The following is a 24,333-nucleotide window of genomic DNA, read 5'->3' as shown; positions in this document are numbered from 1 at the left end:
AGGGGCAGAAAGTGTAGTCTTAAAGGGTACGCAGGTTCAAGAAAAACCCACAATCATGAGAAGTAGAATAAAGGCATTACAACCGAGTGTCTTTCTATAAATATTGGAGTATGAGGGATAGCAACATTATTATTTAGTGTTGAACTTGGAGGATTATGGGGTAATTTCTTTTTATTGTAGCTGTGGGTTTTCTAGAAAAACATAAGTAATCTTTTTGAATTGCAGGAAATGAAATAAATATTAACATGGAGGAGGAGGATAGCACCAAATCCTCATCATCTACCTTCATGCTTCAGAGTTCTTTAGAGACAATGGCTTCTATTCAGCTCCTGGATTTCAGAACAAGTTTACTCGAAGCAGTGGAAGAGCTGCGCATGAGAAGGGTGAGCCCCTCTTAAGGTTTTAAAGAGAAAGCTTTGATTTTTCCAGTTTTTTTTCTTTCAAGACTCCCAAACAACCTATTTGTAAAGAAAAAAAATATAGCTTTGTGGAGTTGGTTCTCTTCTTCCTCTTCTATTTGGGTTCTGGGGATCAAACTTAGCTCAGAAGGTATGTGTGGCTAGTATTTGTAGAACGTACTGGCTTTAGCAGGTGTGTTGGCTAGTTTTTATGTTCCCTTGACACTGCTGAGGCCATCTGAGAATAAGGCATCTTAATTGAGATTGGCCTGTAGGCAGGTCTGTAGGGCATTGTTTTGATAGATTTAGGAGGGTCCATTTTACCCCGGGTGCCACCCCTGGGTAGAAATTTCTGGATGGTATGAGAATTTGAGCAAGCTAGAGAGAGCAAGCCAATAAGCAACTGTCCTTCATGGCCTCTGCCTTAGTTCCTGCTTCCAGGTTCCTGCCATTATGTCCTGTCTGGATTTCCCTGGACTAAATGCTAGAAGATTAGATAAACTCTTTCCTCAAGTTGCTTATGGTCATGGCATTTGTGCTGGCTAATTTTATGTCAGATTGACACAAGCTAGAGTCATCTGAGACGACGGAACCTCAATTGAGAAAATGCTTTCATAAGATCCTGCTATAGACAAGCCTGTAGGACATTTTCTTAATTAGTGATTGATGTAGGAAGGCCCAGCCTATTGTGAGTGGTGCCATCCCTGGACTGGTGACCCTGGGTTCTATAAGAAAACAGACTGAGCAAACCATGAAAGAAAGCCAGAAAGCAACATACCTTCACAGCCTCTGCGTCTGCTTCTGCCTCCATATATCTGCCATGTTTAAGTTCCTTGTCTTCAATGATGAACTGTTATACGGAAGTATAAGTGCAAGAAACCCTTTCCTACCCAAGTTGCTTTTGGTCGTGTGCTGTAGGAATTCCTACCGCCAGTAGTCTTTAAGTTACCTGCCCACTTGGGTGTGGCCTCTTATGCTGATTAAAAGCGCGCATCTGACCTCTTTTCCTGCTGTGGGATTTGGTTGCTGTTCCCCTTTCCAACAGAGGATTGTGATCTGTGAGTCTAACTTAAAAAAATAACCTTCTAATATACTCAGTTCTGAGCTAATGTGGGATTTCTTTTAAGCATCCTTCTTCTGTCTGCATGTGTGCTTTTATGTCAGAAGAGGGCATCATATCCCATTATAAATGGTAATGAGCCACCATGTAGTTGCTGGGAATTGAACTCAGGGTCTTTGGAAGAGCAGGTGTTCTTAACTACCAAGTCACATCTCCAGCCCCCAAAAGTATTTTGTTTGTTTGTTTGCTTTGCATTTTGAGACAGGATTTCTCTGTCTAACAGTCCTTTCTGTCCTGGAACTTGCTTTGTAGACCAGGGTGGCCTCAAACTCACAGATCTGTCTGCCTCTGCCTCCTGAGTGCTGGGATTAAAGGTGTGTGCCACCACCACCTGGCTAGTATTTCTTTTAACATTTGCAAAATCTCATATTCTAGACAAGTGAATCAACACACCTGTTCTGTAAATAAGCTACTAGTGAGAAAAAAAGCTAAAACATTATAAACTTTGTTCTAAGTTTTAAAATTATTGAAATTTACTATTATAAATTTCATGCCATTTAAGTTACCTATTAGTGAAACATTTTATATAAAGATTTATATAAAAGTTATCTATTAGTGTAACAAAAATGTGTTTAAAGAAGATATTCTGCAAAGGCCTTGGGTAATCTTTATAAAGACATATCTTGTTAAATGTAAAATGTTAACTTTCCTACGTGAAACAACTTCAAGACACTAAAACTTCATGCTTTATGTTTCAAACATTATATTTCGTTTGCTATTTACAGATTAAAATTCATAACTCTTTAACTGTCTTTTGAGGAGCACTATGTTTGATTCCCAACATCCATTTACAGCATGTGTGGTAATTCAAGTAGCTAATTTCAGGGAAATAGAGTCAAGAGGTCAAAAATTCAAGGTCATCTTGGGCTACATAGTGAGTTTGAGGCTAGCATTGGCTACATAAGATCCTGTCTCAATCAAAGAAACCTTTGTTAGTAAAAGAACAGTGCATGTATTCAGTTAGTGTGTATGTGCATATCAGTTGTATGTGTGTATGTGTGCATGTGTATGTGTGTGTGTGTGTATGTGCAGGAGCCAGAGATCAAACTTAAGTTTTTAAAAATATGTGTGCACAAACATATTTTTTTGAGATGGTTCACAGAAAATAGCCAGCTTTCCAAGTGCTGAGATTAAAAATGTGAGCCACCATGCCCAGTTTTAATACATATTTTTGATACTTTGAGAATTTCATATATTTTAGTTAAAAATTTATTTACTATTTTATTTTACTGTATGAATGTTTGCCTGCATGTATGTGTGTACATGTGTGCCTGGTTCCCACAGTGAAGAAGGAATCAGATCCCTTGGAACTGAAGAGACAGACAGCTGTGATCAATCATGTGGGTACTGGGAATTGAACCTATGTCCTTTGGAAGAGTAATAAGTGCTCTTAACTGCTGAGCCATTTCTCTAGCCCCTCTATATATGCTTGTATGTGTGGCCATCAACTGGAGTGTGTTTCATCAATGAGATACCACACCATTAAGGAAAACTAACTTTCTCTCTCTCCTGGAAGCTATAGTTCATTATCTAGGGGCAGGATTTCATGACTACTACCCTTTATATGCTGGGTTTTTGTCAAACTTGAGCTTGCATAGGTCTTATATATGCTTTCACAACCACTGTGAATTCTTTTATGTAACTACCATTTTATATCTGGAAAACAGTTTTGCTGTTGTCATCTACTGCCTCTGGCTCTTACAGTCTTTCCTTTCCATTTTCTGTGTTATAGAGATCTCATTTAGGTCTGAACACTTGGCAGTGTAGGCTGCTTTCTGTCCTGCAAGCTGCTCCTAAGTTGATGTAGGTGGGTCTTCTTTCTATGTGTTGCTTTCATTGGTTATTTAATAAAGAAAACTGCTTAGCCTGATAGGTCAGAACATAGGTAGGCGGGGAAGACAGAACAGAATTGTGGGAGAAAGAAAGCAGAAGCAGGCAGACGTGATGAAGCTCCAGCCCAAGATGGACGTAGGTTAGAATCTTCCCAGAAAGCCACCACCTCGTGGTGACACACACATTATTAGAAATGGGTTAATCAAGGTGCGAGAGTTAGCCAGTAAGAGGCTAGAGCTAATGGAACAGGCAGTGTTTAAAAGAATATAGTTTCCATGTAATTATTTGGGGTAAAGCTAGCCAGGCAGCCAGGAACCAGGCAGGACGAAAAGCAGCCCACTGCTCCTTCTACACTAAGTAACCATAAAGAGACTTAATATTAATTATAAATGCTGAACCAATAGCTCAGGCTTATTACTAGCTAACTCTTACATTTTCAATTAACCCATATTTTTATCTACGCTTGCCATGTCACTTGGCACCTTTTCTCAGTACAGCATGTCCATCTTGCTTCTCTCTGTGTCTGCTCCCTACTCTTCTGATTCTACTCTTATTCTTCCCAGCATTCTTTGTTTGGCTTTTCCCCTAGCCTTATCCTATCCAGCTGTTTGCTAGTCAGGTTCTTTATTAAATTAATCACAACAAACATATATTCCCACAGTGTAAAAGAATATTTTACACTGCAGTCTCTTATTCTTTACAGCTTATCTTCTGTGGATCTCATATTAATTGCCATCTCATACAAAAAAGAAGTCTTCCTAATGACTTTTGAGAGATGCACTAATTTATGGGTATAGCAATGTCATTAGGAGTAGGTTTAATACTGTATTCCTTTTGCTAATTAATGGCAGTAGGTTGTCCCCTATGGCATATGACCTTTCATTTTTTCTTTTTTCTTACTTTTTTTTGAGACAGGGTTTCTCTGTAGCTTTTGGAGCCTTTGTAGACCAGGCTGGCCTTGAACTCACAGAGATTCGTGTGCCTCTGCTGCCGGCCCAAGTGCTGGGATTAAAGGCATGTGCCACCACTGCCTGGCTTTTTTACTTAAATATTTATTTATTTATTATGTATACAATATCCTGTCTGTGTGTATGCCTGCAGGCCAGAAGAGGACACCAAACCTCATTGCAGATGGATGTGGTTGCTGGGAATTGAACTCAGGACCTTTGGAAGAGCAGTCAATGCTCTTAACCTCTGAGCCATTTCTCCAGCCCCTCTTTTTTCTTTTTTTCTTTTTTTTTCACTACAGGTTTTCTTTGTAGCTTTGGAGCTTGCCCTGGAACTAGCTCTTGTAGACCAGGCTGGCCTCCAACTCACAGAGATCTGCCTCCTCTGCCTCCTGAGTGCTGGGATTAAAGGTGTGCGTCACCACCACCCGGCAACATATGATCTTTCTAGCCATGTGTTTTTGGCCTCAATAATGGTACCAGGTGTGGGGTTCTGTCTTGGGAAGTGGCCTAAAACCCTAGAAAGGGGTTGGCTACTTCCATGGCATTCATGCCACTATTGTACTGGTGGGCATATCTTGTCAGGTTGGTCATTATTTTAGCTCATAGGATTCATAGCTTGGTAAAATTGATGCTTAATTTTCCCTCTGGTAGTGTACTTAGCACTGTGAAAGCTTGCCATGATTTAGACAAGGGATGAAGCTTTCATGTCAATAGCAGTTTGATTTCTTCATGTTCTGTGACTGAAGTATGTGGTATCTTCACCAATAGGGTCTTTCATTAAGTTCTGGAGAGCTTGCAATAGTTGGAATCTATGGGATTTCACTGGCCAACAACTACAATAGAAGTAATCCATTTCAGACATCAGCTTTTTGTTAGCCTGTGATTTCTAGTTGAGGCATTGTTGCCCTGCTATAGGGTAACTCCATAAACTCCTTTTATATATGCATATGCATATATTTATATTTTAGAAAGTTTTTTTGCTGAAATAGTTTTCATATGACTTTCAGAAGTCTTTCCTTTTAGTTACCCCTCCCTGTGTTCCCTACTCTACCTGCCCTCCCATCTCCCAACCTGTAGGCAGAGACTGCTTGTTCGTTTCCGGATCGCCCTGACCTGAAATAATCATACAGAAACTGTTTAATTAAAACACTGCTTGGCCTATTAGCTTATTCATATTTCTAGCTAGCTCTTGCATCTTAAATTAATTCATCTCTATTAATCTATGTATCACCATGAGGTGCCTCACTGGCAAGGTTCCAGTGGGCTCCGGTGAGTGTCTTTCTCCTTCAGCGACTACATAGTGCCTCTCTGACTCTGCCTTTTTTCCTTCTCTATCTGCTTAGAATTCCTGCCTTACTCTATTCTGCCCTGCCATAGGCCAAAACAGTTTTATTCATTAACCAATCAAAACAACACATATACAGAAGGACTTCCCACACCACCCACCTGTTTAATCCTCTCTGCTCCATTATCCCACTTTCTCCTTCTGTCTCACTGTGTTCTTTCTCCCTTTCCTTGAAAGATCTAATTTTCCGATCTCTGTGGGTATTTCAAATGAAACATATGTGTTAATTTATTTTTCTTGCCACAGGTGGTGCTGCACACTTTTATTTATTTTTAAATGTTATATACAATATATTTAGGTCATACTCTTTCCCTTCTTCCACCTTCTATCAAATCCCCCTATTCTCTACTGACTCTACTTCATATTCTTTTTTTTTTAAACAAACAGAAAACCAATATGTTGGGATTTTGTCTTGTTTGAACTTGTGCAGATTCTGTGCATTCATGTGTGTCAGCCCTGTTGTGTCTGGAAAACATTGTCTCCTTGCAGCCATCACCTCTGGCTCACAAGTTTTCCAGCTCCTCTTTCACATAGATCTCTGAGTCTTGAGGGGAGGAAAAAATATACATACTTACAGATTCAAAGCTAACACCCACAAATAAATCGTTTTTCAGTTTTAATAGACTAGTCTCATTATGTAGCCCTGGCTGGCCTGGCACTTGTTGTATAGATCAGACTGCCTTGAACTCGAAGGGCTCCACTTCCCTGTGTCTCCCAAGTACTGGGATTAAAGGTGTGCACCACTATGTTGGGCTAAATTGGTAATGATACAATTTGAAAATAATTGAATGCTTTAAATTATTAAAGGTGTACAATTTAACAATCTGAATCAACAAAATAGCTCATATTGAATCTATAGTATGTGCAATTTAGAATTTTGACTCCTTTTCTTATTTATTTTGAGGCAGTCTCTTGTGCTCCAGACTTGCCTTAAACTGGTGAAGGATGGCCTTGGATTCCTGATCCTTCTGCCTCTGTCTCTGAAGTGCTAGATTTTAGATATGCACTAGTACATGCTGGGGATTGAACTCAGAAGGCTTCATTTATGCTAGACAAGCTTTCTATCAACTCCTCCCAAGATTTGATTCTGATAAATAACCTTGTCAGACAACCCATGGGATTATTGATAAGGAGTAAAGGGAATCCATAATAGCACAGGGATCACAAATTCAGGATTTGGGTGGTTGGTATAAGACTGGAGTAGGGTAGGAATTATGCTAAACTTGAGAGTCTATTTTGTATTGTATTGAAAGCAACATAGAAATTCCTATTTCAATGTAAAAATCTATTGGATTCTAAAAACTAGAAGGAGTTTGAACGTTTTTTAAAAAGATATATTTCTGATCCAAATCAGTTGTATGTCGAGGATGAAAGACATTTACCACGAAGCCTTTAGAACATTAAAGTATACATTTACTTGATGTCCTCTTATAAACCATTTCTGAGTCTTTGTAGGTACAATATGCCATGCCAGTTAAAAACTGTGTTACCACATAGTGTGCGTTATGATAAAATTGTAAATAAAATTACTTGAAAAATCTGTTAAGTATCCAGATAGTAATAAGTCCTTGGGCTCTATGTAAACAAATATAATTCAGTGGAATTTTGGATAGTGTGAAGTAGCAATGATTTGCTAAGGAAACTAAGAGAAAACTGACCACACAGTAGTATAATCTGTAGCAAATAATCTTACATCATCTTTCTGTGCTGCAAAATCAATGCCATTACTATTGATTGAATCATTATAGTCTGTAGAATACATATCTTTATTTTACATGGGATTTGATAAATGCCATTTTGCCAAAGTAGCATTGTTACATACTAATACTTTCTTGGCATTTTGGCTCCAAATTTTCCATTAAACTTATTTTAAATCTTTATTATTTAGCTTTTATGTTTTTCTTCACTCCATCAAGTGACTTTAAAAAGTTTTAATAAAAATTCCTATGAGATTGTCAACGAAAGAAAATAAATTTAGCAAGAAAAATCCTATCTCCAAGTTCAATAAAGTATCCCAGAATATAGGATCCTAAAAGTGCTTATTTTTTATTAGATGCCTTAGGACTACAAGGATTTAAGTGTTTTTACAAAAACAATAAAAGAGGAGTAATTTGATGGTTTATTTACTCTTTATAACCTTTAGAAAGTGTCGTGCTTTTTTAAAGTGCTTGCTTCAGGCTGTAGTTTTACAAGATGGGCTGTGTTGGTCAGACCCTTTCAATTCCTGACCCTGAACAGATTTAGGGACCTAGCACATACAGTAGGCATGTGTTCAGGAAACCCAAACTGTAACTGGCTACTTTTACTCTCCTATCAAATTTATAATCTGTCTTTCTAAAATTGCTCGATTCAGTTTCTCCAGGTTGTTTGGTAAAATACTGTGCACTTTTCTGTATATTTTCTTAGTCTAATTAGCCAAAAGTTGCTCAAGATAAATATCTCTACTATTGATGAAATGACCCACAATTCATTTTTAAATAGTATTAAAAAGGCTGTTTTTATATTAACAGATTATTAGAAAAATTTATGATTAACACATTCCTATTATTTATTTTAAAATTATTTATTTTTGCTTTTATTTAGGTGCATGTATATGTGTTTTTTTGTGACTATGTGCATGTGCCTGTGAGAGGCATTAGATCCCCCTTGAGCTGGAGTTACAGGCAGTTATGAGCTGTCTGATGGGGAGCTGGGAATTGGAACTCATATCCTCTTAAACATTGTGCCATCTTTCAGCCCTTATATCAATTCTTAATTTTTATGTTTTTCATACAACAACTATTTCTAAGTTTTATTCGAAAATGTTCTATCAAAATCAGAATGTACTTACATGTAGGTAAAAGGTTTTAAAACGCACGCACGTGTGTATGTGTGTGTGTGTGTGTGTGTGTGTGTGTATGTGTGTGTGTGTGTGTGTGTGTGTTGTATTGATGGACTCAAACGTGTCATGACATGTGTGTCGAAGCCAGAGATCAACTTTGGTAGTCTGATCTTCCTTTCTATCATGTTGGTCATAGGGATTAAACTCAAGTTTAATTGTTTAATTTTAAGTTTATTGTGCTGCAAGTACTTTTACCCACTGAGCCATCTTACTGGCCCTGGTAAAGGGTTTTCTAACTTGTGTGGGCTATAAAGAGTATGAAGAGTTTTTCAAGCAGTGTATCAGAACAATCCCTATGTCTTATCATATCCACAATCTCTCTTTTTTAAAGATTTATTATGTATACAGTATACATATTTATTATGTATACATACAGTTTGCATGTATTCTTGCATACCAGAAGAGGGCACCAGATCTCATTATAGATGTGAGCCACCATGTGTTTGCTGGGGATTGAACTCAGGACCCCTGGAAGAGCTGCCAGTGCTCTTCACCTCTGAGCCATCATTCCAGCCCCATATCCACAATCTCTTAAAGATATAATTCAGTATTCAAGAAACTTTGGAGACAGATAATTTGGGATGAAATACAAATTCTTGACAGAGTTAAGATTGTCATAGTATCCATTACTTGGGTGGTTGAGCCAGGAGTTATAGACTAACATGGGCAGTCTAGCAAGATCTTACTTCAAATATATAACAAGAAAACAAATTAGCTGTCAACCTGACACAAACCTAGAGTCATCTGGGAAGAGGGAACCTCAACAAAATGCCTAGACAGATCAGATTGGCCAGTGAGCATGTCTGTGAGACATTTTCTTAATTGTAAGAGAGTTTGCTCTACTGTGGGCAGTTCCATTCTCGGGTCTGCGGGCCTGGGCTGCATAAGAAAGGTAGTGAGGCAAACCAGTAAGCAACAGTCCATCATGGTCTCTGCTGCAGTTTCTGCCTCAGCTCCTGCCCAGACTTTCCTTGATGATGGACTGTAACCTGTGAGGCAAATTAAGTCCCTTCTTCCCTGTGCTTAGTGTTTTACAAGGTGACACAAACTAGAGTTGACTGGAAAGAGGGAAGAAGAAAGAGGAATTTCCCCTATTTTATGGCCTGTAAGCATATTTGTGGGGCATTTTCTTCCTTCCTTCCTTCCTTCCTTCCTTCCTTCCTTCCTTCCTTCCTTCCTTCCTTCCTTCTTTCTGTCTTTCTCCTTTTCTTCTTTTTAAAATTAAGATTTAAAAAATACAATCTTTTCTTATTTTACATATCTATCCCTGTTCGCACTCCCCCCCCTCCTCTTACCCCACCCTACCCTTACCCCACCCTACCCTTACCCCACCCTACCCTTACCCCACCCTACCCTCACCCCACCCTCCCATCCACTCTTCAGAAGAATGAGGTTTCCCTTGAAGAGTCAACAAAGTCTGACACTTTGAGGCAAGACCAAGGTTTTCCCCCCTATTATCTAGGCTGAGCAAGGTATACCTTCAAAGAAAATGTGATCCTAGATGCCAGTTCAAGCACTAGGGATAATTCCTGGTCCCATTGCTAGTGGCCCCACAGACTGCCCAAGCCTCACAATTGTCCCCACAGTCAGTGGGCCTAGTTTGATTCTATGCAGGTTCCCCTGTTATCAGTCCAGAGTCAGTGAACTCTCACTAGCTCAGGTCAGCTGTTTTTGTGGGTATCATCATCATGGTCTTGACCCCTTTGCTCTTATTACTGATCTTCCCTCTCTTGAAATGCAAACCAAAACAACTCTGAGATACCATCTTACTCCAGTAAGAATGGCTAAGATTAAAAACACCAATAATAGCTTATGCTAGAAAGGATGCTGGTGGGAGTGCAAACTTGTACAGATACTTTGGAAATCAGTGTGGAGGTTTCTCAGAAAATTGGGAATCAATCTACCTCAAGATCCAGCAATACCACTCTTGGACATATACCCAAAGGATACACTCATACCACAAGGACATTTGCTCAGCTGTGATCATAGCAGCATTATTTGTAATAGCCAGAACCTGGTAACAACCTAGATGCCCCTCAACTAAAGAATGGATAAAGAAAATATGGTACATTTAAACAGTGGGGCATTTTCTTGATGATTTATTTGGGAATAGCCAGCCTACTGTGGGTGCTGTCACCCCTGGGAAGGTGGTTTGGACTTAGAAAGCAAGCTAAGCAAGCCAGTAAGCAGTGGTCCTCCATGGTCTCTGCTTTAGTTCCTGCCTTGAGTTGCTTTCTTGGCTTCCCTTGATGCTGGAATATAAACTATGAATTGAAGTAAATCCTCTTCTTTCCCAAGTTGCTTTAGTCATGGTGTTTGTCACAGCATCAGAAAGCAAACTAGGACACTGAGAAACTATCCTTTTGTTACCTCGATTTCTTCAGCTAAAATAGTAAGAATACCTGTCTCATAAATCTTCTCCTGGATCAATCAATATATACATAAAACTGAGAATAGTATCATGACAAAATCTTACAATCGGCCTACTAAAAATAGTGTAACCGCACTGACATAGTGAAAGCTGTATCTTCTACATTAAAAAATCTTTTAAAAGATTTATTTTTTTTATGTTTCAGTGTTTTCTCTTGTGCTCTTGAAGTTCAGAAGAGAATGGCTGATCCCCTGGAATTGGAGTTAGTTGTGAGCCACCGTGTAGGTGCTAGGAACCGAACCCAGGTCTCTCCTGAGCAATATGTGCTCTTAACTGCTAAGCTACCTCTCCAGTCCTCTTCTACATTTTAACACAACTTTTTTTCAGAAAAAATGTATGCATATTGTGTATAATGCACATATATGTAATTATTTATTTTTAGGTAAATCTCCCAATGTTGCTCAACCTGGTCTTGAACTTGAAATCTGTCTGTCTCCTCTAGAGTAGGTGAGCTTACAGGCTTGTACTACTATCTCTGGCCATTCAACTTTAATTATATATCATATTACTGCAAGATATTCTAATGTCACCTTCACTTTTTGTGTAGCATATAATGTTGGTATTTGTTGGCATGCACTTTCTTCCTTCTTTCAAGTTTAGAAAAGCCATGGTTGTGTCTTAGGGTTTACTTCTTACTTGTGTGAGTCAGAGAAGTAATCATGAAGTACTCCTCTTTGCCAGTGACTGAATTTAGAGTGTACATGTAACCCCATTATGGCAATGAGATAATGGGGTGTGCGTGTTGGGAAGCTTCTGGGAAAGATTTTCTTTTTATTAAGACTGTGTTTTTCTTTAAATAAATTTCTATTTATGATGATGATGATGCTGATGTGTGTGTGTGTTTGCTACAACATTTGTGTAATGGTCAGAGAAAGCCTTTGTAGAATAGGGTTTTTTCCTTTTACCTTTACATAGATTCTAGGGTTTGAACTAAGACCATCAAGTTCTAAGAGATACACCTGTACCTGCTTCTGCCTCCCAAGTGCTGGGATTAAGGTGAATGCCACCATGCCTAACCTCTATCCAGATTTTAGATTACTTGATTGATGTGGAGCCACAGTCCTCTGCTAGATTTATAAATTTAATTTGCAGAATTCCAGGTTTCCCCCTGTGAATGTGAAGGTGTGTCATTTCTGTCTCATTAGAAAGAGCTGGAACTAAATTTGTGAAGTCTTCATTTTCATAGCATTCTTTTTTCTTTTCAATTTAGGAAGCAGAGACTCAATATGAAGAGCAGATTGCTAAAATTATTATGGAGATACAGGAACTGAAATGGCAAAAGGTAAGTATTCCCCTCTCAGATTATCATCTTCAGCATCAATTTAAAACACATTCCAGGGGCTGGAGAGATGGCTCAATGATCAAGACCACCTGCTTCTCTCGCAGAGGACCTGTGTTCTTTCCCCAGTACCCAGTAGAGCTTGTAATCATCCAGTCCCAGGGTGTCTAATACCTTTTTCTGGTTTCTTCAGGTTCCAGACATGAACATAGTATATATACATACATGTAGGCAAAAACATTTATATACATAAAATAAATCTTATACTCTAACATTTACTACAACATTTTTAAATTTCTCACATATATTTAGAGATAGTGTAGAATTTGAAATATAGGCTCATGACAGTTCCCATATATTTGTGGCTTCAGAATTTTTAAGCTTTCTAATATAACACCGAAGACAATTCTATTGAAAACTTCTGTTTGCATCTAACAAATATTAAAGGGAATGAGTGTTTCTGAAGGTGCTGAAAGCTCAGGGCTAGGACATGTTTTTGTAGGGTGATATATCATGTACCCAAATAGAAAATGTATGAGCTGTGTTTTTATCTGTAATCTTATCTGCATTAAAACATCCGCCGTAACGGTTCTTATGTCTTATCCATCAAAATAAAGTTAACACCTAAAGAGCAAAGATGAAGTTGATGTTGCCTCTTCTTAGGGTTAATATCTCAGATTAACAATCAAATGACAGAGTTTAAATCTGACTAGAAATTAGGGGACATTTGAAGGTAAGACTGGCCTACATGGTGGTACAAAATATGGAAGTAACCAGGGCAGGATTATGTAAGGGACAGATCTACCGTCCTGTCCATGGAGAGAGAAAACAGGTGAGTACTAAGTGCAAATTGAACTATGAGTAGGTTTTTAAATGTAAGTTGTGCTTGGCTTCTGAGTTTGTTTGAGACTGAGTCTTGCAGTATCCAGTCTGATCTTGAACATCTGTGCTCAAGTGATCTTTTCACCTCAGCTTTCTAAATAGCTGGGATTACAGGTATTTTCAGCTGCACCTGGCTATATCTTTTAGGATATCGGGAGAATCAACAGTATTAAATTCAGAATAGGAGGAGCTGGAAAGGTGGCTCAGCAGTTATGAGCACTGACTGCTCTTTTAGAGAACTCAGGTTCAATTCCCAGTAACCACATGGTAGCTGACAACTGTTTTGTAACTCCGGTTACAAACAAGCGATCCAGTGCCCTCTTCTGGCCTCCACAGGTACTAGGCATGCAAGTGGTACACAGGTATACACGCAGGCAAAAAACTCAAACACATAAAAAAAAATTAAAAGTAATTCAGAAAATTAAAAAAGTTAATGTAATTCTTTTAAAAAATACAAAGAGCACGTTTGAGAGCACTTAGGCTGATTCCAAGGCTTGTATAAACATAGAGGAATAGCTGGAAAGTATTAGAGGAAAAAAGGAGAATGATGTTGTGGTACTTTGATCCTTAGACATATTATAAATCTATAAAATATAAAATAGGGTTACTAGAATGGCTCAGCTGGTAAAGGCACTTACTGCCAAGCCTGATGCTTGAGTTCAATCTAACCACTCCCCAGCCTGTGACCTTCACACATGTGTGCATACATACATGCTTGCATGTGCATGTGTGTGCACGCATGCACACACACACAAATTTAAAAAGTTAAAATAGTTTTGTTGTATATATGAATGTATATTCAGCACACGTATCGTAATACAACCCAGAAATAGAGCCAAATACAAATGGTAATTTAATTAATGATAGAAATAGCTTTCAAGTTAACAAGGATGAATAGATTTTTTTTGACCTTTCAAAATTCTTTATTTATTCCATCAAATCAATTTTTTCAGCCTACTTTGATTAAATGAAATAAAGGAAACTATGAAAATACAAGGGATGACTATATTAGTTTTAATATAAAGATATCATTTATAAAGGCAAATGTAAAATAATAAAATAATAAAATATTTGAGACTTGGAACAAAGATAAATGAGTTTTACAATTAGAACACAAATCAGGCACTCCACATATTATGCTAACCCTAGTGCTTAAGGTGACTGGGTAATTTGAAATAAATTATTTCTACAGAAATCTTTTGACACTTAATAAAGCAGAGATTTGCAACTACTAAAGAATCTCAGAATGTACAGCAAAAAGTACAACAAGTGTTTCAGAAGCATTTTAATCATAATAATACACACTATACTACCAAGTATGGGTGCTACAACAATAGAACTTGAAACAATTTTGCTTAATTATAGCATCCTTAACTTGCTCCTAAGTTTATATCTTCTGACCCATGTTCACATCTACAAGCATATTCGATTACTCTCATCCTGTTCATTCTATCCATGTGATTTTATTGTTTTTTTATTTAGTGTTTTATTTAGCATTTAAAGACTCCTTTTTCCCTTTATCTGGATGCTTACTCCTCAGATATTGCAATTATTGATTGTTTTTTTTTTCCAGTTAGACTTGTTTATTCAAGTATCCGAAAACACTCTTTCCACTTCCTCCCCTCCTCCCAATACCCTCCCGCTCCCCCCACTCCCTCTCCTCCTCCCTCACCATTCCCAAGAGCAGTCAGGGTTTCCTCCCCTGTGGGAAATCCAAGTTCCTTCCCCCTCCCTCTGGTCCAGGAAGGTGAGCATCCAAACAGGCCAGGATCCCAAAAAGCCAGTCCATGCAGACGAAAAAAGACCCAGTGCCATTGTCATTGGCTTCTCAGTCTTCATTTGGACCTTGGGGGCTCAGTCAGCCCCCATGTCAGCCACATTCAGAGAATCCGGTTTGATCACATGCTCGTTCAGTCCCAGTCCAGCTGGCCTTGGTGAGCTCTCATTCCATCAGTCCCCTTGTATCTGTGGGTGAACGCACCCTTCGCGGTCCTGACTTCCAGTGCTCCAATGTGGGTCTCCATCTCTATCTCCATCCATCGTCGGATGAAGGCCCCCTCTGATTTTGCTTTCCTTGCTCACGATCTCCCTCCCTCTGCTTCTCATTTGGACCTAGGGAGTTAAGTCCAGTGTTCCAATATGTGTCTCTGTCTCTATCTCCATCCATCGCCATATGAAGGTTCTGTGGTGACATGCAAAATATTCATCAGTATGGTTATGGGCCAAGGCCAGTTCAGGCACCCTCTCCTCTGTTGCCCAGAGTACAATCTGGGGACCTTTCCTTGGGCCTGGAAACCCCTCCAGAATCAAGTCTCTTGCAAACCCTAAAATGGCTCCCTTAGTTGAGATATAAACTTCCCTGCTCTCATAACCATTCTTCCTCCCTCCCCTCCTCCCATTCCCCCAAGCCATCCCCAATCCTCCCCCTCTCCCCTCTCCCTAACCAACTCCCCTTACTTCCACCTCCCCACCCCTCCCCGTGCACCCAAGTTTGCCAGGCAATCTTGCCTACTAAGAATAGATTATTTAATAAATAGTATTGAAGCTGGGTTTCAGTGGAAGAAAAGTAGAGCCAGATTCATGTAGTACTTTATAGACTTGTATAAATAAGAAACTGTCCACACTGTTAGCCGTGTGAAAATGATTGTGCTGTGTTAATCAGAATGTCATCAAACAACCTGTTAAAAAATAGCCGTATTATAACTCATTGTAGTTTGAACATTTTGTAATCTCAAGGTTTCAAAAGAGGCACATCAGGATGAGAATATAGAGAGGGTTTCTGGGTTTAGGCTCAAATGCCTTTATGTGAATAATTTTAAGTTGGAGGGTTGATTGGAATTGAAAAATTTGTGATGTAATGTTTTAAGATAAGTCAAGATAACAACATGAGGATCTTGACGCTACTTTTGAGAATGAAGCATTTTTTAAAATAAACTAGGTGTTTTACCCAAGTAAACAAGTACTTTAAAGTTTCTGGTCCAAAACAGAAATTACTAGACACAGTTTTCTTCCACAAACAAAAGAGTGCTGATGCTGGTGTTCTCAGACCTCTTAGTTCTGAGTGTTCTTCTTTCAGTTTTCAGTCCTCCTTCCTTTCTTCATCCTGACCTGGAGAGGAGACCATTTTTATTTAGAATGTAATAAATCAAATCTACACTGTTTTATGAAGTCATGGTAGCTTGTATGATTGGTCCTGGCAATGACTGTTTATAATATATATTATATTATATATTTCCTGTCTTTTTTATTATTGGTCCATTAGATAGGACAGTAGTTATAAAACAGTCCTATATTTTAACATGCCAACATGGAAAAATGCAAGGAAAAAAGATTATATTCATCATACGTATTGTAATACAATTAATTAAATTATCCTAAATTAATAGCTAAGAACACCAATTTAAACCACAAGAACAGAAACTGTCTCTAAGTCACAAATTCAGTCCATTATTCGACTCATCTCACAGGTGGCCGAGAATTCGGAAAGCAGTATTGAGGCTAACGATTGGAGATATCATTTAAGAAATAGTATGCATTTACTTATTTAAGGTTCTGGACTGCCAACAAAGAGGAAATAAAATATTTAGCCATGTATAAGGAGTTAAAACCCTCATAAAGCACTGCAGTTGATGACTCTGATGACCTAGATTAGGAGACCACTTGCTTTTTATTTACAGAGCCATATGGTAAATATTTCAGACTTTGTAGATCAGATAGTCTTCCATCACAGCTATCTAACAGCCATGGGCAGCCAGCCCTTAGATGAGTAACTATGTTATTCTTTTTGGGGGGTTTTCTTTGCAACTATTTAAAAATGTAAAAGCAATTCTTTACTTACAGGTCCTATAAGACAGGTAGTTGATCAAATCTGGCCTGTAGATCCTAGTTTCTTTTTTATTTTATTTTTTTTTTAGGAGGTCTCACTTTATAGACCAGGCTGACCTGGAACTCACAGATTCACCTTCTGCCTATGCTCTCCGAGTGCTGGAATTAGAGGCGTGTGCCACTATCCCAGGCAGACACTAGTTTCTTGACTCCTGATCTAGATCTAACTCTGTAGGCGCAGGAATAAAGGCCGTCTGTATTATGTATTTGCCTTACTGACACATTTCCTTTGATTGGGAACTGTTTTGTTTTATTTTTCTAAGACAATCTGTTTCTACAGTTTTCTTAGAATTTTCTAGTCTTAAATTTCTTGGTAGCATAGAAATCTAGGAATTGGAGAATGAAACCTAATATCTGTTCATTTAGGAGATCCAAAGATCTATGCCCTGGAATTTAGATATTGTGCTGAAAGCCAAAGTAACTGATACAATTTTTTCAAACATGGTTTTCAAATATTTCATTTCTTTGGAGTCATTTTCAGAAGACATCTTTGAGTTTTAAGTCATGTAAAAGAAATGTGCTATTCAGTATTGATATGATTTTGAAACACAAATTATATATATATGTATATATATGTCTATATATATACATATATATATGTATATATATGTCTATATAGACATATATATATGTATATATATGTCTATATATACATATATATGTATATATATATCCATCCTAGTACTTTACTTGGTCTGATTGAAGTAGGGAAATACCTCAAATCGGAGGGGAAAATAGCCAGTTTTATAGGGTAATGTCTAACAAGTTTGTGTGGTGAAAGTCAACGACCATAGAGCACGTGAACCTCACGGTGTAAGAAGCTGGAGACAGTGGGAAAGCATAAGTAGCACTGACATGCTATTGGCTGTTTTTCCATAAGACTGCAGATGATGGAGACAGTGAGTTTCTGAATGAGGGGCAAGGGTTTACAAGGATTTCTGAGTGCTCTGTTACTAGAGAGCCTGTTTAGAAATACAACATCAAGATATTCTTTTTACTTTCACAATGGTACCTCCATGGCAATACATTTTAGTCCATTCTGGGAAGAAGTAGGCAATGATGAGAACATAGTCAGAACCCATCATAGGAAGTCCATTTACAGGAACTGAGGTTAGGATTTACAAGAATGACAGTTTAATCAGGAGGGCTCTGCTGACACAGGAAGCATCAGCAGGGACAGCCTCAGCAATCTTAGTAAAACTTTTGTTGGTGCTATAACTGAGTTTGTTTTCAGGCAGTCCTTATTCTGATGGGGAATTTCATGTAAATGGTTTTAAGAGATCCCATTAAGGTCCTCTGGTGCCACCAAGTGTTTGTCCTTAAAGTATCCTGAAAGAGACTTCTTGGTGTAATTTACAACCACACTTTCTTTATAGCATGAAACCAGTTGTGAGCATTACAAATAGCCTTTAAAAATCTCTCAAAAGATTTGGCTTTGGGGTATTACAGAGCCCAGGATCATGTTATCAGTGAAGATTAGCTAGGGCATTTGCTTTCTGCTTTCGGTTATCCTTTCTAGTGCATATGTCCCCTCAGGAAGCCTTAGAACACTGGAATGATTGACTTTACAACTTAGATCCCTGCTGAAGTTCTGAATCTAAAACCTCCTTGTTTCTATAGTATTCTGAAATCATGGCTGTCTACAGAAGCACACCTGGTGATAATGTTAACTCACTTCTCTCTTGATAATTGGCAAGCTTTGCTGAGTAAGATAAGTTCTGCCATCTTGGTTAATTTACCTCTGTTAAGGAATCATAATATAGAGGTCAGTGGAGACTGTTGTAGCATGCCTGATAGTTCTCCTATTTCCCATTAGAAAACTTAGCTATAAACAAATAAGATTAAACCTAGATTTAATTTAGGGAGACTGCCTGTCTTAGTTAGGGTTTCTGTCGTTATGAAGAGATATCATGACCATGGCAACTCTTATAAAAAACATTTAATTGGAGTGGCTTACATTTTCAGAGGTTTAGTTCATTATCATCATAGTGGACATGGCAGCATGCAGGCAGACATGATGCTGGAGAAGGAACTACATCTTGATCCTGCAGGCAATAGGATGTGGTCTGGGATACTGGGCATGGCTTTAGCATATATGAGACCTTAAAGCCTACCCCCACAGTGACACACTTCCTGCAACAAGGCCATACCTCCTAATAGTGCTACTCCCTATGAGCTTATGGGGCTCAGTTACATTCCAATTACCACAGTACCTAGCTGATACGTTTGTATCATAGTCTTGCTTGTCTAGATTGTCTGGATTTCTCCTTTGAATTATAAGGACTAACAAATCTTTTAAAAAGTTTAGCCCTGCATAGCCCTGACTAGCCTGGAACTTGCTGTGTATGCCAGGCTGGCCTGGAACTCACAGAGTTACTTGCTTCTGCTTTCTGAGTGCTAGGTGTACATACCACCAAACTTGGCTGATCATTTTTCATTTAAAACTATATTACATCTAAATCCTAAAATACACACTATATATAAATAAATGCCAGTGTGTATTTATGTATGAATATAAAAATGAATAATATGTAAAAATAGAATAAATATTCTGTGTGTGTTGTGGAAAACTGTCCTCCAGGCATGGCTGTTGCTGTCTTGAAATCAGAACCATGTGGCAACTGCATGAGATTCTCACACAAGTTGACCCACTGGTGAGAGATCACATGCCAACTGCTGATATACCCATGAGAAGGAGGTTCTGACTTACCATTTCTTACAGATGGGTTGTGGTGAGGTGTAAGGAAAAGAGAGTACAAATTGTATCTGTGTTAAATATCTCCCTTTGACATTTAAAAATTTGAGACCCATGAAAAGAATTTAACAATGAAGAAATGGAAAGTAATGTAAAGATGAAATCAAGGGAACAAGGCATAAGGGCAATGGTGTGTGATGTCCACGGTTCACTAGGCTGGTTAGGACTGTGTTTTCCTGAGAGTTGAGAAGGAGGAACCCTGGTTCTAGCATGGGTGTGTGGGAGTGTTTGTGGTCTTGCTAAACTCCATAGTGAGTTGTATTATCTTAAAGAGGCTCTGGTCCATCTGGGTGACTTAGATTGGCATATAAATTGGATTTGTAAAGTACAGAAGTGATCAAGAGGGTATGAGGAAAAAAATAGAAAAAGGGACAAGATTTGTATCAAGACAAAGTATTTAGGAAAAAAATAACAACAAAACAAATTCAGCGCTTTTAGGCTCTGAACTCCAGAAAAGCAGCAGTATTCTTAACCATTGAACCATCTCTGTAGCTCCTTAACTTTGAAATAAATAGAATAGAAAATACTTCACATTAAATATTGAACCTAAAGAATCAGACATATAACATTCACCTGACATGGGGGGAGATGAGAAATGGGATCATATAAATGCAATAAAAAAAAGTGCCTGGGGACTAGGAAAAATGGCCTCCTGGGTAAAGTGTTTGCTGTACAAGCATGAAGAACTGAGTTTGGATTTTCAGAACCCATTTAAAAGCCAAATGAGATAGTGTAAATTCCATTGCTCCTACGGTGAAATGGGGAGGTGGAGACTGGTCAATTCCTAGAAACTTGATTCCCAGTTAGCCTGAAGTACAAAGCAGTGAGTAAGAAACCCAGTATTAAATAAGGTGGACCAACACACCTGAGCTGTTTTTGACCTCTACACTTGCCTTTTTGGCACATGCATAGACAGAAGTTTCTGTCCTGCCCAGCCCCTCAGCAATTCAGCTCCAAAGAAACACACAAAGGATTATATTAACTATAGTCTGTTTGACCTATTAGCTCAGGCTTATTACTAACTAACTTTTACAACTTAAATTAACCCATAATTCTTGTCTGTGTTTAGCCACATGGCTTGGTACCCTTTCTCAGTAAAGCATTCTCCTTTTGCTTCCTCTGCATCTGGCTGTGACTGCATCTCTGCCTTTCCTCTTCCCAGAATTCTCCCAGTCTGGTTGCCTCACCTATAGTTCCTGCCTGGCTATTGGTCAGTCAGTGTTTTATTAAACCAATACAAGTGACAAATCTATACAGTGTACAAGAGCATTTTCCCACAGAATACATACAGACTTGAACTCACAACACACATAAAGATAAGAGAAAAAAGTGAATTTTTTTGCTGTACTTTGGTTTTACAAAAAATAATTTGGTCAACTTAAAGAAGTAAATGTTGGCTGGGCAGTGGTGGCGCATGCCTTTAATCCCAGCACTGGAGAGGCAGAGGCAGGCAGATCTCTGTGAGTTTGAGGCCAACCTGAACTATAAGAGCTAGTTCCAGGACAGGCTCACAAGCTACAGAGAAACCCTGTCTCAAAAAAAAAAGTAAAGGTCATTGACCATATATACTTAGATAATAAATTGACTTCTCTGGAAATTCCAACCCCAAGATTACAATTCTTCTTGTATACTAAGGCTGCTAATTTCAATTTAGTTAGAATTCCTCCCTCCCTCCCTCCTTTTGTCTCTCCCTCCCTTCTTCTTTCTTTCTTCCTTCTTTTTGTTCTTTCTTGACAACTTAGGCTAACGGACTATGGAACCATGGTGGGCCTTGGATTTCTAATCTTCACCTTCTATATGCTATGACAACAGGTGCGCCTCATCACATCTGGCTTGGCATTGAAGAAAGTTTGAAGCCAGCTGTGTCTAGAGTCTAAATTTTTAAAATTATTTTATATATTTTTCTCTGCTCCCCTCCTATCTTATTTCCTCCCCTTCTGCCCTCTCCCTTGATCCCCATGCTCCCAATTTACTCAGGAGATCTTATCTTTTTTCTACTTCCCATATAGATTAGATCCATGACTCTTAGGGTCCTCTTTGTTGTCTAGGTTCTCTGAGATTGTGATTTTTAGACAGGTCTTTCTTTGCTTTATGTCTAAAAATCACTTATGAGGGAATACATATGATATTTGCCTTTCTGGGTCTGAGTTACCTCACTCAATATGATGTTTTCCGGATCCCATTTGCCCACAAATGTCAAGCTGTCTTTATTTTTTTTCTGCTGTGTAGCACTCCATTGTGTAAATGTACCACATTTTCCTTATCCACTCTTTGGTCAAGGGTCATTTAGGTTGTTTCCAGGTTCTGGCTATGACAAATAATGCTGCTATGAACATAGTTGAGTACATGTGCTTGTGGTATGATTGAGCATCCTTTGGGTATATACCCAAAAGTGGTATTGCTGGGTCTTGAGGGAGGTAGAGTCCAAAATTTTAAAAAGCAATGTGTTTTTTATTATGAATAAGCAAATGAAAGCAAAATTTATGTATAATTTTATCACCAAAAGATAATGAAATTAAAGTCATATTTCAAGGTAACAAATAAAAATAAATGTGCTTTAAAATATTTTCATATTGATTATTTTTATATGATGTTTTGTCTTTGTGTATGTATATGTATATCATGGGCATGTCTGGTGCCCACATAAGTCAGAAGAGGGTATCCAATTCCCTGAGAAATGGAATTACCAATGATTTGAGCTACCATGTGGATGCTGAGCATGAGTCTTCTGTAAGAATAGCAGTGCTCTTAACCTCTGAGCCATCTCCCCAGCTGCCTGTGCTTAACTTATTTTAACTGTAAACCTATTGAGTTTTAAAGTCAGAAAACTTACCAAACTTTGTTTTAACTTCTCATAATGTTTTTTTTCTTTTCTCATACTTTTAAAAACAGGAGACTCTTCAGAATCAAAAGGAGGCGTTAATAAAGCAACATAAAGAAGCAATGGGAGTTTTTAAAAATCAGGTGATTTTCATGATGGACTAACTACAGTTGAAAATTGTGTATTTTTTCTCTTTGCAGTGAATATTATGATAAACTATTCTCTGCACACACAGAAAACAAAAAATAATTTTTTTACTTATAATTCATGCTAGTGTAGAGAAATTTGGAAAAAATGTTTTCTTGGTGATATAGATGTATCTATCCTTAATAATTTTGATATGTGCTCATTCATCCTCTTTCTTTTATAAAAGTATGCTTTTATAAAAGTATTGTCATACCTTTCCCATACAGCTCCTTTACGAAGTCGATCTATTGAACCATGCATAGTGCTTGGGTCAATTCACCAGTAATTAAAAATATTAAGAGGAATATGTGAAACCAGGCCTGGTGGCACATGCTTTTAATCCTAGCACTTAGGAGGCAGAAGCAGATGGATTTCTGTGAGTTCAAGGTCAGCCTAGTCTATATTTTGAGTTTCTCAGGCCAGCTGGATTAGGAATATATAGAGAGGCTTTATCTCAACACAACAAAACAAAACCAAAAAGCGAATAGCAACAACAACAATACCCCAAAAGAAAGAGGATATGAAGGAGGGAGAGAAGAGGTTATCTTTTTGCTATCTGCTGAAATCTCCGTGAATAACAGCTACCAGTAATTGAAAAATAAAGAAAATAAAACTAAAACATTTTAAAGTAATGAAAGCTATGCCTTCATTAATTTAATTTTATCATCTTTGACTTTCTCAGATTCATTTCTGCTTACTGGAAAATGTTAGCTTAGATTTTCATTGGCATTAATTCTACTTAGCAAAAAAAAATGCTTCCTGTAAAACAGGAACAACAAAAGAAAATATTAGCTGAGGAAAATACACTCAGAAAATACAATACCTTCTAGAATGTTGTCTTTATATCCTACTGTTAAACCTGTGTTGAGGTTAGTGATAATTTATGTCTTGGGATGAATTGTGTTAAACAAGGCAAACTTTCTTTTACTTTGAAATAAGTCTAACCAATGCTGTAAGAGTTTTAACTGAAGGGTTAGGAAGCAGAAGTGTAACACAGTGTTCTGGACTGCAAAGTCTGAGTCTTTGCTGTCACAAGACACCGAGCACAACAGAAGGTCCTGGTACCTTCAGGAGACATCTTCAGATTCTCACATTTGTTTATTTTATAGTACTAGAGCTCAAACACAGGGCCTTTCACATGGTTGGAAAGTTCTTTATCACTGTGCTGCATTCACAGCCCATGTTTATTTTTAAGTAAAGAACCATTGAATGCAAATGAAGAGTGTGGGAGAGATAGAGATGTCTCAAAGAAAAAGTATTGACAATTTTGTTAAAGTCCTTAATGCTGCTTAGGATATTTTATTTTTTTCTTTGGCATATTCGCTTTCAGCTTGCTGTTTTAGAGTGACATTTTTAAAATAATAAAAGTCATTTTTATTTCATTATCATAAGTATTTAATCAAACTCAGAATGTAAGTATTCCTCATGCAAATATAAATGCTGTGATTTCATATACTTATATCTTTAGAAAATGATACATGATATTAAATAGCAAATATTCAGACATTTAAGATTTCTGGAGGGTTAAACCAAACTTCAAGGGAATTATTGATATTTAAATGTGATT

The 24,333-nt window shown here is 37.9% G+C and overlaps 1 protein-coding gene across 1 annotated transcript in view; it reads left to right on the top strand.

The window, feature by feature from the left end:
• Positions 1-235: 235 nt before the first annotated feature.
• Ccdc73 (coiled-coil domain containing 73) overlaps positions 236-24,333 on the top strand; it is a 105,533-nt gene continuing 81,435 nt past the window's right edge. The window contains exons 1-3 of the mRNA XM_048443678.3: positions 236-383; positions 12,169-12,240; positions 22,652-22,723. Of these exons, the coding sequence (XP_048299635.3) occupies positions 246-383; positions 12,169-12,240; positions 22,652-22,723 (282 nt within the window). The 5' untranslated portion in view covers positions 236-245. The remainder of the gene's footprint in view (positions 384-12,168; positions 12,241-22,651; positions 22,724-24,333) is intronic.

Source organism: Myodes glareolus, chromosome 10 (assembly GCF_982192425.1).
Source record: "Myodes glareolus chromosome 10, mMyoGla1.1, whole genome shotgun sequence".
NCBI lineage: Eukaryota > Metazoa > Chordata > Mammalia > Rodentia > Cricetidae > Myodes > Myodes glareolus.
The sequence above is the reverse complement of the archived record's forward strand: the minus strand, read 5'-3'. Positions and strand labels throughout refer to the sequence as shown.